Source organism: Carassius gibelio, chromosome A5 (assembly GCF_023724105.1).
Source record: "Carassius gibelio isolate Cgi1373 ecotype wild population from Czech Republic chromosome A5, carGib1.2-hapl.c, whole genome shotgun sequence".
NCBI lineage: Eukaryota > Metazoa > Chordata > Actinopteri > Cypriniformes > Cyprinidae > Carassius > Carassius gibelio.
The window spans coordinates 31,413,660-31,432,550 of record NC_068375.1 but is presented as its reverse complement, the minus strand read 5'-3'; the positions used below and the strand labels follow the sequence as shown (position 1 = coordinate 31,432,550).

Here is an 18,891-nt window from a genome sequence, read left to right as displayed (position 1 = left end):
TCAATTCAGAGTGCAATATTCATGACTCAAGAGCAAATGTTAAATCAAACCCAAGTTTAGAACCACACACACACACACATACTTAAAATACAGAATCATTAATCACAGAGTCTTTGATGGGAGTTCGAACAGTATTCAGTCATTCTGGGCCCTTGAAAATGAAAGGACTAATTTAAGTGTTCAGCATTTCTCCTATAATAAGTCCCTCGTTGCTTCCACTAAGACCGGTCGGTGGGTGTGGTTGGAGGGCTCATCAACGGAATTGTGAACACCGGTTCCTTCCCTATAAAGTTTCAACTCGGTTTGGTTTGCTTTGTTTATTCTTATGTTATGATTAGTTTAACTGGGTTTTGTCAGACGCTTGGACCATTCGTTTGTTTGACGGAATAGTGTTTTGGTCTGTTGATTTCTTTAAGTTTTCTATTTATATTAATACAAATCTTTGTTGCAACCTACCAATCTGACTATGTCTTCCTCATTTGTCACAGCTTTGAGCCGGTCGTGACACTGGTCACATCGAATTTGTATTTACTAAATTTGTTAAATCTAAATATTTCAGAGGTAAATCCATACAAGAAAAATTCTCATTCCTCGTTGATTTTATAATGAAAGCAATGGCTACAGAGGGAGCAAAAGGTAAAATTCAATGAGACACAAAGGGCTTTACGTATATTCTACTGCCTTGTCTATGAAAAGAGACTGTCCCACAGTAAGACGCAATGCATTGACATGAAGGTGACTAAGGAAATCAGCATATGCAAAGCTCCACCGTTAGGACTCTAGTCCTCCAGCAGGAGGCGCTGCAGAGACCCCTCACAGCTGTCACCCTCTCGAACCAGTTTTAGCTGAACAAAAACAAATATACATTTAAAAATATATAAATCAACTATTTACACAATTAAACCCATTTTAATGCCACATCTGAATTTGGGAAGAAAAACTGTCAAATCCAGTACTGTGGTTTTAGCTGTGCAGATTTTTTTGCTGCAAAAACTTAATCCCCGTCAGTCCCTGCATTAAATTCTGTGCAAATGAAGGGTGTGAGTCATGTGTGCGTGTGTGTGTGTTATTCAAGGACACATTAAATTAATAAAAAGTGAGAGTACAGACATTTATAATGTTACAAAAGATTTCTATTTAAATAAATGCTGTTTTTTTGAACATTCTATTTATCAAAAATTCTTAGAAAATAAAAAGGTATCAAAGTTTCATCAAAAATATTAAGCAGCACAACTGTTGATAGTAAACCGTAATGTTTTTTGAGCACAAAATAATCATATTAGAATGACTTCTGAAGGATCAAATTAATCGGGAGGTGTGGGGGCCATCTTACCACATCTATTCTTATATGCAGTTCATGGACACCTTATTTGTCAATTACGCATTATCTATTGTTATTATTATCCAACTCTGAGGTTCTCCCTTAGATGAACTGCTTCTACGACTTGTTCTCATTTGTCAGTCACTTTAGATAAACTCTGTTAAATGAATAAATGTTAATGTAGACACCAACTAAATGTGTCCCCGCCTCACCTCTCCAGATGTGAGGTAGGAGAGGGAGTTGGTGTTGAAAGGCTGTAGAAGAGTAGGAGGAGGCACACAGCTGCCCACTCAAAGCAGCGGTGCCAGTGGGCAGTAGATCAGAAACAAACCCCCTGGATCCAGACTAGAGACAGGGCAGCACACAGCACAGAGGCGTCATCAACCCGTCAGAAGAGATGGAGGAAGTTTGAATTGGCCTTAAATCTGACATGGATTTTCCCTGTTCTTTTTTTTTTTTTTTCGTACAATGAAATACATAATTTTTCATTATGCTTTGTATAATAAAAAATCTGGCCAATACCAAAAAACTGATATAATTATATATATAATATATCAGAATATAATTGCTATGGTAAATAACCAATAAATGGCAGATGATAACTTTTATTCTATTCATACAATTTTGTCTAAATAAATAAATTAGAAATACAACTTTAAAACTAAAATGAATAATTTTAAATGCTGTAAGTGAATGTAGGCATTACAACACTGAAATATACAGTATTAAAAATGGACATTCATTTTAAGATTAGCTAAAGATTACATTTAATAATATAAATTAGTTTTTTTTTTTAAATCAAGTTTAAGCAGGCATTATGTGACAACAAAGAAAATCCAAATCTAAAAACAGACAATTAAATATTCAGTATCGATCGATATATATCCAATACTCATCATAAATTACAAAATAAATTTCTAATATCAGCAGACATCCAATGTGATTCTAATATTCTATTCTAATATATTGTGCACTCATAATTATAACGGTCTTTGCTGCCAGAACTTTCGAAATAATAAGTAAAACATAAAATGCTACAAATAGAGAGAGTACAGTAAATGCATTTATTGCTAGAGTAGTGAAGAATGTGGCATCTCTAAATCCAGCCATGTGTATAACAATCCAACAGAGAATTACAAATTCTTACAGACAAGGAAACGGTCTCATTTCAGTGACTAATTTGGATGAACAGAATGTTCTAGATGTCTGTCTCTCACCAGAGGCAGAATAAGTGGGTAGAACTGGGAAGCAGTGCTCAGCGTGTCCATGGAGACAATGAGGCCTCGCAGTCTTAGATGCTGATGTACAGAGCTCCGCGGACCAGGCAGCAGCACTTCACTTTTGCGAAAACTGTAAACGTAGACAGGTAGGACTTTCAGAAACTGAGGCAACACCAGCTGACAGAAAGAAAGACACACACAGAGAAAGAGAGAGCAGAATAATATTCAAGACTCTATTATTCAAACGAAATAGGATTCATTTATAGGATTCACTTAGAATAACTTCTCAATATTATTATCTGTGTCTGCACCGTTAATATGGCTAATGAATGGTAAAATTAATTGAGACTGGGGTAACAGTATATTAGACTATCTATCATTTTAAAAAGGGACTGCAGCGGACTCTCCAGTGCTAGTGAATACACTGACACTCACACACACACACACACACAAAGTAAAGTTATAAACACTGAGCTCAGTGGAATAAAAACAACTGATTATAAACTGTTAATTATGATAAGTTCTCGAGGCAGCCTAACTGGGCTCTAAGGTTTTTTACATCTGATGTAATAGGACATGAGGGTGTTACTGATGTCGACTGAGTGCAGATGGCATTTATTACCTGTAGTCTGTTATAGCAGATGACACCACCCCCTGTGAGAAAGGGGATGTGCCCTGGCAAAGCCCCGCCTACTTCCTGATGGGAGAACACAAAGATGTGCACACTGCAGCCTTGAGTGACACACTCTTTAGCCAATGAGATCGAGGAATCTGGTCCTTGGAAGATGGACTAACATGAAACCAAGCGGAAGCAGATACATAAAAAACTTAACTCAAACTCAAAACTACCTTTATGGCTAATATTGTGGAAAAAAATGCATGCTCTTTAATTCACCTTCACCTTCAACTTTGATTTCATCTTGGTTTTAAGAATGTTGTAGGCAGTATGGTCACATTACTGTATGCAACAGACAACAAACACTGTTTTTATACTTTTCTTGCAGTAGAATGTGAGGAGCGTCTCGGCCTAGCTGCTTCTAAAGGTATCTAGCAGCTGACAGGAAGTGGACAGAATAACAGTGTGCATCCGTGTCATGTTCTCTCCAGAAGAGTAACTACATGATAGCACAAACTACACCAGCAAATGAGAAGGGAATCAAACAGATGAATAATAACAAATACATTAAATAAACAGCATATTAAATTATTTATCATATCCATTACTCTCAGATAAGTGTAATTTATTAAACAAAATGTTATACTATGATTTAATATGATAATTTATGATTATATATCAATCCATACATTCACCGCATCACATCAATACTTCCTGTAAGGCTACACCCCTCGTTTCATCCAAAGACTTGTGAGTGAACTCAAATGCCAGAGCTGTGCGCCAATCAAGCGCTGCCATGGCAACACAGCAAGAGTCAGGATCCGTGATGAAGGAGCCATAGCAACCAGATAAGCGCATCTCTGCAAAACACAGTGATTGAGCTGTTAATATAATATATAGTAGCTATCTACCAATAATATCTGGTATTCACACATTGAATTCAAGTTATGAACAAGTGACTATCCATTCTAGTACTAAAAAAAAGATTATATATTTGGCAAATCGTCATGTTTTATTTAGACTATGACCCATATGCTCTGTGTCTAATTTGATTACATCTCAAAAAGAAAGCATCATACAATAAAATTAATTGAAAGCTAAACTACAGTCTTTATATTTAGTTCTTCTCAGTCTCAGTTCCTCCCTGTTTTAGAATCTAGGTTTTAGATGCCCCTGTGGTGACCTTTACTGACAAAAACTCGGAGTTGAACTTTGAAGGCCATCTGCATGCTCACACATCTGCTCAAATCAGCTCGGAAGCATTCCTGTTCCATCTCTTACCGCAAAGGAAAAATACACAGAAAGAGACAGTATGAATTGACAAGGTTTGTTCACACTACATTAAACATGGTTGTCACTCCTCTTCTGAGTGCTCAATCCAGTTCTCTTCACACAGATGGAAGTGGACAGAATATTATTATTATTTTTTTTCAATTTTGTTTATGAAGAAAAAGAAAAAATATTTTTTGTCCATTGCTACAGTGCTCTAAATGCAGGAACAGTCCTCTCAAAGCAGCACTGGATAAAGTGGCTTGCTCAGGGCGACTATGATAATAGAGCAGGAAGGCGAACTTTGTAACACTTTCAGTTAATAAGATGTCTAGAAAAACCTTGTATTAGCAGCAGAGACTTTTAACAAATACCAACCATTATGACATTCCAGGCTAATTCTCGAGGCAGCCATAGGGTTGTTTTGAAATTTCCAATCTGTAAAGCAGTTTTAGAGAAACTGGGCTCTAAGGTTTTCTACATCTGATGTAATAGGACATGAGGGTGTTACTGATGTTGACTGAGTGCAGATGGCATTTATTACCTGTAGTCTGTTATAGCAGATGACACCACCCCCTGTGAGAAAGGGGATGTGTCTTGGCCAAGCCCCGCCTACTTCCTGATGGGAGAACACAAAGATGTGCACACTGCAGCCTTGAGTGACACACTCTTTAGCCAATGAGATCGAGGAATCTGGTCCTTGGAAGATGGACTAACATGAAACCAAGAGGAAACTTTTATATAAACCTCAAAACTACCTTTATGTCTAATATTGTGGAAAAGAATACATGCTCTCTAAATCACCTTCACTTTGCTAGAGCTGAAGAAACCAGAGTTTTTCTGATTTGTGCTTTCAGAAACAAGGTGAGGCATGCAGCACAGATGTAGAATTTTTCAGCAAGAGCACATGCATGTTTAAGACTCATATTAAGGCTCTTGCCTGAAGAATCTTCAGTCCTGCAGAAACAGGAAGCTCTTGTGAGCTGGATCTATCTTCCGATTCAGGGTTGAAAAGTGAAATTTCCTGTAGAACTCTGCCCAAGAAGAAAGGACTATTGGTAACCTTTTGCCTCTTGCTATAACGATAATTCTTCACTATGATCTTCTAAACTACGAGTCGAAAACGCTAGTTCACGTTAACTTTCACTTAAGCTGGCAAACGATCTCAGCTTAAGCGTGGATAGTGATGAGCTAACTGATCTCTGCTTCATTACAGTTTGCACATCTTTTTTTCATCGCGAATGTTGATCTGCCTTCAAAACACCTGTTAAAAGAGTCGCACGATAGCATGCGTCATCATTACGACACACCCTTTATGGCATTAGTTCTGCCTTTTGTTCACACAGAACTCGTTCCAGGATTGAACCCGGCAATGCTACTAGGTCCCCAAGCTGGGATCAATCCCGGGACCTGTTTGCATTCACACAGAAGGCGACCCGGCAATTTTCCGGGACCCACGTGCAGTGTGAAAGGGGCTAAAGTTTCCTTACTTTAGCAAAGGAAAACCAGTCTCCTCTTGGCTTATATCGAAATCCTCTGACAGTCTTCTTTACAAATCCTTGTTTTGTACTTCATATAATTCATACTAATTCATGACCGTTGTTTTGTTTTTTTATTCTTCACCCTGCGATTCTGTGTTCGTCACTTTCCAACCTCATATGTCTTCGCCTGGAGCTGCTTCCGTGTACAACAGAGAACAAAAGCTAGATTAAACTGATTATTACGTTTTAAATATGGTTATTTTTCTTACAAAAACGTATCGATTCAGGAAGCCTTTGTTCACTCTACGGAACCATGTGAGGCACTTTTTATTATAGATAGATGCATTTTATTTAACTTCTTTTGGACAGATAAATATATACTGTAGTGTATATTTTAAAATAAAAACAAAACATGATCATGCTTTGAATTAGTTGTTTGTATTACAATACATAGTATAAAACAAGAAAAATTTAAGTTCAAAACAAATTCACGCCATTCCTGTTTTTGCAGTATCATATGGGCCAAGACTGATCTCAGGTCTTTTTTCTGCTGCCATGGCACTATGAGAAAAAGAAAGTTTGACCAAAAATGGGAGCACATATGTGCACATCTTTAACCGAAATGTGAAAAAAGACTGCAGGCCAAACAAGACTTACATTCTGTGATTTTGTAGCAGAAAGGACAGTAGAATCTTTGCCTGCAGTCCTGCTAGCTCATAGCAGGGCTCATGAAGGCCCCGCAGTGTGCAAAGCCCTTAACACAATCTTCAGCCTCAAACTGGCACATCACGCTGTGGAAAACATTCGAACAACACGTGTATAATAGTATTTCATCTTTAAAATAATTAGTAAAGCACTGAAGAGTATGTGAAGGTGATTGAGATTTCTCAAAATTTCTCAACATGATTCACACCCACACAATTCAACATCCTGGCAAATAAGACAAATAAAAGTGACATAGGTGTAGGACGTGGATTACTAAATAATTATTACTAAATTATTATTAACTTAATAATAGTTATATTAAATAACTGATAAATAATATATGTTTTCCCCTAAACACACATTATTACTTTAATAAAAGCATAATTAAAAAAAAAAGATAAGTGAAGCTGTAATGGAAATGTATGTTTGTCCTAGTGTCAGCATGACTCCGCCATTAATGTGGTGCTGAATTTCTAAGACTGGAAAACAACAGCTGATTATCATGATGTCTGATTATAAGAACAGCAGCTGTCAAGATTTCATTGCCTTTGTGTGCCTAGCTCCATTATTGTCTGAAAGTCAGTTAAAGTCAGAATAATTCACAACAAAGTACAAACAAAAGCTGCTGTGATACAAAAGCCAGGTGTATCACATTTATTTTTCATGTGAATCTATGAAGTCAAAAGGTAATATGGCTACCTTGGGCAGCAGTGATGGTACCTCTGTCCTCCAGGGTGCATTGTGTTGAGCAGAGATGGGGAACTGAATATTTCCCCTCCCACTGGATCCTGTCTTCTTTAATCATATGGACCTGAACATTTTGGAGACAGAGGACACATACATTGAGACAAAACAACTCAGCCATACACAACACTGCAACCAAACCTGAGCTGTCTTGAAAGAAACATTAGAGAATAAGTGGGCAAGCTGATTTACCATACTGCGTAGAAGCTGAGGATCCAGGCTGTACCGAGAAGTTTTGTCAGACACTGGACTTGTCTGACAAAAGAGAGGAAAAGATTGTGATCCTTCAGTAAATTAAATACAGTTGGCCTCATGCTTCTATAATAGATGAGACTGAGACAATTAACACAGACTGCAAATGTAACACTAAATTTCCATCACATACAAGCTTTCCATCAATCACATACAAGCCATAATCATGACACATATTCAGCACTTGCTCATTAAAATTATCTCTGTTGGGGAAAAAGAAGTGGGATTGTAACAACTTTTTAATTGAGGTATTTTTTAATTTCCAGAACTTTTCCTATGGTATCTTATGTCGTGAACGCCTTGAATTGTTTTATTTAATTACAATTAAATGAATGATAAAAGTGAACCAGAATGACAGATGCTTACACTGTCTCACTGGTAGAAACAATACAATATTTTAAATATATATTTTTTACTTGTATTTTTTAATATATTTTATTGTATTTTACCATAAAAAAAGAATTAATAAAATTAAATTTACAGTGAGAATTTTTTACTTAAATGCACATTAATCTGGGACATCTAAATGATTTAATACCAGATAAGGGTGAAATATATAATTATGCTTACCCTGGTAGATTTGTTGTGAAGGGCCCAATACAGTGAATAAGACGGATGACCTGCTGAGCTTCCTGATGTGTGGGTCATCGGGGTCACACTCTGCTGATCTGGGTTCAGGTTTGAGGAGGACAGATGGGTGGAGGCATGGTCGGGGTCCTGGGGCTCTGTCCGCACCATGGCTGAGGTGGTGGATGTGTATAGCTCTGGTTTACTCAGGAACCTCCATTCTATGAACAATTCAATCTACCTTTTTAATCAAAGACAACATTACAGAACAATGTAATTTTGTTTCTTAATCGATTAAGCCCTAAAAACCCAGTATGTATACTGTATCCTTTCTGGCATGATGTAATTGCAATTTCTATAAAAAAGCTTGTTTATACACATAAAGAGATATATAGAAATTCGGTCTCTTTACATGTCAGCCTTGCTGTCAAACAGTGATCAGCTGACCGTGCATTTCGTGACACCGGTAAAAGCGCTAGTCCGTCTGTCGCATGTATTTGATTGCACTGTAGGAGAGAAAAATACATTTTTACCATGCGATGCGTAATGTTAGAATATTTCAGGACGAGTCGCGCTAAAATTGAGAGAGACACTGTTGCTGCTTTTCGTACAGGAATACGGGTATGATGCAGAAACCGTTCGCCTGGGTTAACGTTACAGTCTTCAGCTCCATCACTACACAAATGGTAGAAATCTCAGAAGGGGAAATAATATGCAATTTCAATATTCTAAAATGCCCTCTGTCTTCCAGCACCGTCTTCAAAGTGTGTAGTGTGTGCACGCAGTTAGCGCGTCTCTCCCCACAATTGTTGCTGCAATATCACTATTATGACCTCAAGGTGGCAGAACTGCGTCACCAACATGGTCTCCAAACGCCAAAGTGGACATCCGGGCTACACGGACCAGTGACGAATGAGGACTCAAGATACTGTTCATATGAACGTTATGTGAAATGTATTGTAAGGTTTATATGTTTCAGAATATTTACTCAAATTAATATGATTAACATTAATACAATTCATCACTGAATCTACAAAAGTAAATGTTATACAAGTTTTGTTACTCAGATCAGTTACAAAAATTATTTTACAAAAATTATTATTATTATTATTATTTTTTTTTTACCTCGTACATGGGTAAATAACTTAAATTAACTTAAATCTTCTATATCCTACACTACACAGTCACTGTGTTTACATGATACCTCCTTCATTTTGGATCAGTACAGTTCTTAATATAGTATATTTAAGCAAAAATACTGCATTAACCCTTTAGTGACTCAGAATCTCATTCCACCCTCTACCTCATCATTTTATTTATTTTTTGGCCCTACCACTTCTTCTGTGATTAAGTGTCTAAGAGAGAGAGAAAAAAACATTGATCATGTACTTTTTCTACTATTTCTTATATGTTGTTAGTGTGCAGTTAAACCAATAAGTAAACAATGTGCAGTTTCCAATGTACAGTATTCCTCTATGTATCCACCTAATATTTCCCATAAGATCGGTCACAGCCATTTGTAACTTTAATGTGTCTGGCTCATGGTGTTGCTTCCAGTTATTTTTAGCTGTAAAAAACAGCTCATTATGCTGCTTGAAACTTTTTTTTTATTTTATTTTTTTACTGTATTATTTTACTGTATTGTCTTTTTTATGAACTTGTCATTTCCCTATAGTAGCTGATGAAGTCTCGCACATTCACAAAACAGCTGGAAACGTTGCAAAATAAGGTGGATAGGCCTATATGTTGTTGTGTTTTAAAATAGGCTATAAATGCACTACACAAGTAATGAATCCTGTTCTATAATTTCTATATGATAAGTGACAAATAAAATACCAGAATATAACAAAATATATTCAATATTATTATTTTCTTGACTAAAATGCTTGACATTTCTGCATCTGGGCAATTTGTAAATGTGAGGTAAAATGTGAGTATTAATAATGTGTAAAACACACATGCCTTTAAGGGTTAATGTGCACATAAAGGCCAGTTATTTACACAGTGGTTCATCATAGTTAGAACAAACACTTGCCTAAAACAAGAATGGAGGTGGAGGTGGTACAGCAGTAAATATTTCATCCACGCTTCTGCATGCCCTCAGTCCACTGATGCAATATTCATGAGGTCAAGTGGGCTGAAGGCTACACTGTAAAATTCACCTGCTTAATACATTCAGTTATGCACACACACAAAATCACACCATCAAGCACAGTGGGCTGTACTTCTACTTTAAACATGTGGCTAATAAGAGTCTTGAGTTATCTTTCTTCTTTGTAATTATACACACAATACCAAACGCTCAAGCCTGGCAGCACACAAGAACGCCCCAAGAAGGGTGACCACATTGTCCTTTGTAGTTTTATTACAGCACTTAACCTCCCAACTGCTATCTCAAAGTGAAGCTTTTGACTCCGTGCTGTCCTCTCCACACACACTTTTCAGAGAGAAGAGGAGGACTTCAGCATAAATGCCATGATTTACTGCCATTATAAAAACAAATGGTGTACAGTAATACCTTGGCCATTACTCCTGAATCTTTAAACAATGGTAAATCATTGTATACTAGGTAATTTCCTTAAAAGGAACAAGCAATTGACTTACATACTCGTTACACTCTTTATCATCTCATGATTTTTATATCAGCACTAAAATAATTTTCACTGTTGCAAAAAACAAAACAAAAACCTTGTGTACTACTGTCTTCATAGACAGCTACCTTCTAAGTCAGCATCCTTAACGTGCATGGATTTAATCAGTTTCATCTGATTTTTAATACTCACCTTCTACCTAAAAACCCCACTACAAAAATAAAAAATACAAGTAGTCTGAAAACTACTTATTTAGCCCAACGCAACTTTGACTAAAACAAGGTGTCTTAGGCAGCATTATTACAGCATTTATAAATAATCCTTTGCCGTATGGTAAATAATACAGCAAATATGCAAAACTATTCATACGATTCTAAGAAAAAGGAAAAAATTGTATGGAAAGCAATGAAAAGCCACTTCACATCAGACCATCAAATCTCTCAAATGTAACTGAATAATTGAGTAGTGTGCATTTAGGTACAAAGGGAGTTTTAAACAAAGGCCACCACAAGTTTTCTGCAGTTACACCAGGCAATAATGCTGCTTTTGGGATGAGAGTGTTCTCATAGCATTTTAGTAACCTTAACTGTGAATTGAAGTGATTATGCTTTTATAAAATGATTAAAGCACTCTAGTCAAGAAAACTAATCTTCATGTATACACTATGTGACTAAGAAACCACTTCACTATACTATAGTGTGTCTTCTTTTTTTAAAAGATGGTGGGGATAGTTCTGAGGAAGGTGCAGGTGCAGCTTGTCATGAAATGTTGAACTACACTAACATTCAAATGTTTGTGATCGGTAACATTTTTTATTTATATATTCTCACCAAGACTCATTTGGTCAAAACTGCAGTAAAACAGTAATGTGAAATATTTTGTAAAACATAAATAACTGTTTTCCATTTAAATATATTTTAATATGTAATTAATTCTTAATTATTATTATTTATTGTTTTATTAATCTCCAGCAGCCATTATTTCAGTAATCAATGTCACCTGATCCTTCAGAAATCATTCTAAAATGCTGATTTGATGCCCTAGGATCATTTAGAAAGTTAGTCTTGGACTCAGAAACATTATTATTATCAATGTTGAAAAAAGTTTTTCTGCTTAAAATATTTGTGGAAAATATGATGCATTTTTTCAGGATTATTTGAGGAGTAGAAAAAAAACTCAACAGAACAGAAATCTTTCAGAATATTGTCTCCACTGTCACTTTTGAGCAATGTAATGCATCCTCACTAAATTGAAGTATTAAAATATCTTACTGACACAAACACACACACACAAACACACACACATATATATATCTCCATGCAGCAAGCGATGGAAACAAAATCGGCCAGGGCGAAAAGTGAGGACCACATGACGCTATGACGTCGGATGAAATAAAGGTCTTTGACCATATATAGGAGAGAAGCTTTCACTCTGAAGCTGCACTGTTTGTTTAAAGCTGAGGTGAAGTTAACAGAGAGGTATCGTGTTGCGAGAGTTGTCTGGAGAGACATACTGTACAGAACGACAGATGCATCAAGCAAACAACGGCTTTTACCACGAGGGAACAGGCCACCATCCAGGACCTGACAGTTATGAACTGGAAAACAGACACAAACACACAATAAATGCACAAAGACACACACACAATGACATGCACTTTCAGTTAACTCACATATAACTGCACAGAAAATACTTTAGGAAAGCATCAGCCAAGAAGACAGATGTGCACACAAGCATAATCAAACACAATTATTCAAACAACATTGTCAAAAGGCTCCTGCTCCACATGTACATGCGGTGACAGAGACAGACTCCCTGCTGACTGGGGTGCCTGACAACGGCTCCAAGCTCAATCCCAAAAGACTCCAGTCTGGATGTAAACCAGTATTCTCTGAACTCACTCTTTACTCTAACAGAACAGGGGACCTCACCGGTCTAATAGTTCAACTGAGAGCTTCTACCCTAAATAAACCCTAAAAGAGTTTTAGGAGAGTAAAATGCCTGTTACTATTATTAGTCAACAACACATGCCAGATGAGCTATGTATTGGCAGTATATTAGTAATGTGCTTGTTCACTAGCTAAATAAAAAGGCAGATTCCAAATAGCAGTGACGTTTTTGAAAATCAAAATAATAGACAAATAATGGCAGTTTCTCTCAGGTGCAACAGTGACTCACTGCAGGGTAATGGTTTAGGGAAAGTGAGGTAGACACCTTTGTTTCATGACTGAATATTAAGAAAATGCCCACCATATACTGCTGCCCGAGAGTGATGCACGTGAGAAAAGTGATTTTATGCTAAAAACAAGCAAAGATTGACAAGGAAAAATAAATGCTGAAATTCCAATATACATTCAATCATTTTGAATATTAAATCTTACTGGCTGGTACATGAAAATCCAAATAATGTAATGCAAATTAAACAAATAAGATGGAAAAATTATCTGGATGCCATTAGGTAAAAAATCGAATTAACTGGTTTTGCTACTGTAGCATTATGTAATATGATTAAAACACTTACATTATATTAGGGCACAACAAAGTCATTTTTGAGTGTCAGATCAGTACACTTCCACAGTGTTGAAACCCAGCACAAAGATTATAGATGTTTCAGTCATTTAACTATGAACTAGAGAAAATGCAATGCAAATTATTGTGGAATAAGTCCCGCTTTCCAAAAAAATTGTCAGTTGGTAAAGTCATCAGCTGCTTTTAGGCTCCGGTTCCCACAGAAACAGTGTTGTGAGATATGCACTTGTTAGTGGACATGGCTGCTTCAGCCTGAAATATATATATTTTTTGATGCAATTTGAGCATTAAAAAACAACAAAATTTATATGAACTTTTGTTGCTTTGTTACTAAAATGTGGGTTTTGGCAAGCAGTTTTTGGTATTTCCTCATTCAGTATACTGTAGGTAGCTGCTTGGAGGTGTTGAAAATATGGCTGCCAAGTGAACTGACTTTCCTTGAAAGGGACTTTGGTGACCAAATAAACACTTTGACTTAGCTTGAATGCCCTAGATCGCTAGACTGTGACATTTGAGAGTTTTGCATTAAATGGATGTACTGTATGGTTTCACCTGTGGGGAGATTTGAGTAATGGCACATCTAGGCCAAGGACAAATATTGTTCTAAAAGTGGGCATTTATACGGTACAGTACTGTAGTGTTCTCACTCTTTCTCTCCTCCAGAGGACATTGGCACCTGTATACAGATTCTTGGTTAGTTCATGCAAGACCGATTCAAGGTCAAGAATGTTAAATGCTAATATTCTCAGACATTGTAAGAACATGCTATATGTTTGTTAGCGTGTTCTAGATGAATTTTCTAGAATTTTGAACTATAATTTATTTTTATGTTTTGAATTTTTTCATCATTTTACTAATATTTCTATTTAGCTTTATTTCATTTTTATTATTTTATTATCAACTTAAACTCTTTTATTTCAGTAAGTTGCCAAAGCAACATTTCCTGATTTCTGTTGTTTTTCTTTTAATACTTACATTTAATTTCAATCAAAAAAAATTATTTTAATAGTTTCAGTTGTGGTTAACCATAACAACAACTGCCAGGTAACCCCCCCCCCCCCACCCCCTCAAAATCAGACAGGTAAAAACTGTCAATTTGAATTCTTAGAATAGTTAGTGATAGTTAGTCAACTTAAAATGCTTAATGATAATGCACCTCTCCTCAAGTCATACATTTTGAGCTATTATTCATGTCCACAGTTCAAGCAATGCAATAGAAGTTATATGCCAAATTTTAGTATTTCTGAGCTACATGTAGCATCAATAAATTCTGTTGTCTGGATTAAATCCCATTCACCCTCAAAACATTCACCCTTTTGGTTCATTACAAGCTACAGCACATAACTAGGAATGTACTGTGAGTGTCATTAATAAAGGGATTCATAGGTCGGTCATAGCATCTGTCTCATTCTGAATCTGGGTTTCTCTTTCTCTCTCTTTGCATCCATGTAAAGTCTCATGTTAAAAAAATGATTGCATGGTTTACACCCCCCCCCCCAAACCCTCCTCCCCAAGCTAATCTTCAAGGGAAGGGTGGTATATGTGACACTTGCTTATGTTCCCTTATTGAAACCAGACTCTCTCTCTCTCTTCGACTGTCTGTCTTTATTATACACATGCACAACCACACACCGCCACACAAGCTGTGGGTTGTTTATGTGGTTGCCAGGGATTTCTGAAAACCTTTGATGGTTGGGAGAGAGAATTTATGATTTGGTGACTTGGGGATTGCATTAGCATATTTTTGCTACAACAACAGTTTTGAGCAGTTGTGTAGCTTCATCTCAGGAAAAAAAAGATCCAACACTTCATGGAAAATGGACATTCAGTGTGCAATATGTATAATATTGAAATGTCTCATAAATACACATACACAAAAACACACACACACACAATGAACACCTGCACCTTCTAAGCGTATTGTAGTATGATGGATCTAGTCCCACCTTTTCCATTACACACACACATTCACACATTTCCCCAGTAGACCAGTTCCAGTGTGGGGCCGTGTCCTTGTAGGGGCTCCAAAATGACGTCCATGAGAGGTCTAGAGGCTTCAGTGTGAAGCTCTAAAGAAACCAGAGAAACATAGGAGGATTGAGATGTCTGAAAAAAACAAAAACAAGCTCTTTATCAAATCTCCTAAATGAAACAATAAGGGAGATGATTGATGAAAACTCATTAGATATCAGCTGTAAGGGGAATGGTTCCCATTAGCATTACACAATGATACTCTTGACAATTCTCTCTCTTTCATTATTCCTCTCACATGCTTTCTTTTTCCTGCACATGCACAAATACTCCCACTTTCTCTTTCTTCCTTACCAAGTTACTGTGACATTGCTATAGTTTGTTGTCACCAGTGTTGTTACTGTTAACTAAAACTAAAACTACTTAAAAAAATATTTTTCTTTAATTGAAATAAATATTAGATGAAATGTAAACGTTTTGAGCTATTATTCATGTCCACAGTTCAAGCAATGCAATAGAAGTTATATGCCATATGAAGTTATATGTCTTCTCACTTAAACAGAAAATGAGATACGTTTCCCTGGTGACTAACTTAAATAAAAAATTACTAGTTTAAGTACTAAAAAAAATAAAAATAAAAACAACAAAAAAAATAAAAAAATTAAATAGAAATAGAAAAAATAAAATAAACTAATTAATTAAAATTAAACAAGCACATAACAAAAGTACAAAAAATAAAATTAAAATAAGAATTGAAAAAAAAAAAAATATATATATATATATATATATATATATATATATATGCAAACTGTAGTGGTATATAAATACTATTAAAAATCATGATTGTCTTACCACAGTGAAAATAGGATTAATTAATTCATTAATTCAAATTAAGATTCTATACAGGTTCATACTTTAAAGTTGTGAAATGCATTAAACCTAATATTATTAAAAACCATTGTTTTGGCAAACAGAAATCACAGACAATGAAGTGTAAAAAAATTACAACAATTATGTAACAAACTATTCACAGTTTACTCATATATAATCATTGTAATAACTGTGACAACAAGCCATGGTACTGAACGATTAGCATATAAGTTAATTTGCATTCATATGTTAATTTAAAGAATATCATTGTACTACCATTAAACAAATCCATACAATTTTGGCATGACCACTTGTACCATGTCCAAAAACATGGTATAACCATGGTACATTTTAGCACTCCTTTGTTAATGCTTTTACTTTCAGAACATGTCTATGCATCTGGCAGAAATGTCATTGATAGGATGTTGCATGTGTCACCTTTTATTGCACCATCCCAGAAATATAGCCACAGGAAAGTGCGCTGCTCCAGGGCACATCTGATTGAGGTGATGCTGTGTGACTTGTGGTAATTGTCCAGCGCCCCTGCAGTGCCCCTCGTACTGGCCCTAGTGACAGAGTAGCAGAACACGCACTTCTCTCCATCCAAATGGCTTTTTTTTCCTTCTGAGAAAGAAGCCACAGACTCTCACACAAACAAGGTAATTAGTCACACCTGCACACAGGTGTGTAAGTCTGCCCCTTTCTCTCAGCACAACCTGTTTATTTCTTTACTAGCATAAAGTTCTATTTATGATAGCTGCATGTGTCTAGTTTAGACAGGAAACCCTACACTACAACACAACTTCCAAATTTTAACTAATGTAACTGTTAATAAAACCCTTGTTATCAGATGTCTTCTGGCAGAAACTATTAGCCTAGCACTATTAGCTTCCTATTAGCTTATTGTCCACTGATTGCCCTGGGGCCTGTTCATCTGAGGACCAATCCTGGCATTTGCCTGCAACTTGATGCAATAACAAGCTCAGTGTGCCGTTCTCCAGAGAAGAGATTGTTTTAGGTTTACAAACACTCCTGGAGTCTTCCTCACTGTAAATATATTTAATGAAAACTCACTCAACTGGCATGAAACAATTATACTTGGATGCTAAAACATGCAAACTAGAATGAAATGATAATTAAAACCTCAAGGTAGCTATAGACATAGAGAGATTTAATTTAGCAATCCCTAAGGGAAACTGCGCAAAAATACAAAACATGCAGGAAAGAACATATTAGAGGAGAATGCACTAAGAATTACATTGCACCAGTTATAAAATCAGTGCTGAACACAATTCGGTTGTTAAGTGATGACGTAAGAAGCGCTGTTTCCGGGTCCAAGCCTCAACTCGCTTCACTTGAGAATACGACCTCAGCAGCCGTTTATGAGCACTGTTTATTCATATTAATAATTTAAGCTAAACGCTTTCAAACTTACGGTATACACTACAGTCTCCGTGCTCACAGCATCCCAAACACAAATCATTTTTATGTAAATTTTTTTCTATTTATATTTTCATTGTTTGCCTATCTGGGACTTCGGTATGGAGTTAAAGGTTAAGATTATAACTTTTTCGCTAGTATTCTATCACATTGTGAGTTTATATTAGCACCTTTTGTTGTTTTCTCATGGTAACTGATAGAGCGTTTGGACACGGAAGCGCTTCTACGTGACGTCAGACTTAACAAGCGAATTGGTGGTCACTTCCCAGTCTTGGAGGTCATTTATAAGAGTTTTTGGGAGGTTTTGTGGAGGATCCGGCATACTATCCTGATCTGGAATAGTTTGGAGGGACTGTACAGCATCAGTGCCCCAACCAGACATCTGAAGTGAATTAGGAAGTGTGCCTGGTCATGAAACTCTTCTCCATCTTTTGATGAATTACCGCTGCTACAATCAAAAGAAAACAGACACCTCTTTTAAATCAAATTGTTCACTGTCTGCTTTGCATAGTCAGTATAAGTGCTTTGTTAATTGCATCAGGTAAACCGTGTAATGTTTAATACTTTTTATGTAGAAAGAATATATTTACATATATTCACATATATTTAAAATTGAAAATTATTGACAAAGACACAGCTTTTGCTTCATAAGGTATTAATTGATGGACTGGAGTCATGTGTATTATTATGGACTTGTGGGATATTGTGATTCTTTTATCACCTGTTTTGAGCCTCATTCAGACGGCACCCATTCACTGCAAGGATCCATTGGTGACCAGGTGATGTAATGCTAAATTTCTCAGAATCTGTTCTGATAAAGAAGCAAATTCATCTGACCTGCAGGGGTGAGTAAATTCTCAAATTTCCAATGTTGGGTGAACTATCCCTTTAAAGGAACTGGATATAATTGACAGAACCTAATTAAACTAAATGTTTTACTAAAGTGTTGATTTTAACTCACAAGAACAATCTTTTAGTTGCCATAAAATCACAATAAATAGCTGCATATTTTAATGTTTGCTGTTTAAAACCTCTGAAAGAATTAGGCAAATGCTGGGAGGTTATTTGAGGAACAATGGCTTTTACGTTTTACAACATTTTTGGCAAATCCTTTTAGAAAGTCTCATAATACCAAATTTTTGTATGTGCCTATGTTATGCTAATATTACATTACTGGCATCCATTGGTCCCTTTAGAACAATAAGTGTACTAGTGTGAGCAGAAATGATCCTTATACTGAGTCAGCGATCTAGACATTATTGTCCCATTCCTGATACTTCCTTTGAAAAAGAAATTGAAGCACGTTTGCAAGTAT

At 36.1% G+C, this 18,891-nt stretch overlaps 1 protein-coding gene across 16 annotated transcripts; it reads right to left on the bottom strand.

Annotated features, from left to right (window-relative positions):
- Positions 1-2,366: 2,366 nt before the first annotated feature.
- Positions 2,367-9,031, bottom strand: si:dkey-13n15.2 (protein transport protein Sec24C). Of its 16 annotated transcripts, none has more exons than XR_008182750.1 (9): positions 8,709-9,028; positions 8,179-8,416; positions 7,549-7,611; positions 7,333-7,423; positions 6,565-6,698; positions 5,231-6,468; positions 3,437-5,138; positions 3,164-3,331; positions 2,367-2,718 (listed from the first exon to the last, which is right to left on the bottom strand). XR_008182750.1 is itself a non-coding variant. In XM_052595290.1 (6 exons), the coding sequence occupies exons 1-5, from the start codon at positions 8,709-8,711 to the stop codon at positions 6,694-6,696; spliced, it is 417 nt and encodes a 138-aa protein (XP_052451250.1). In that variant the 5' UTR covers positions 8,712-9,023; the 3' UTR covers positions 4,605-6,468; positions 6,565-6,693. The 16 variants fall into 16 exon arrangements, 2 of the variants coding, with proteins under 2 accessions (XP_052451240.1, XP_052451250.1); XR_008182774.1 differs by adding an exon at positions 8,588-8,681 and having other exon boundaries at positions 3,437-6,468; positions 8,179-8,396; positions 8,787-9,028; XR_008182744.1 differs by having other exon boundaries at positions 3,437-4,017; positions 4,971-6,468; positions 8,709-9,027.
- Positions 9,032-18,891: the final 9,860 nt, after the last annotated feature.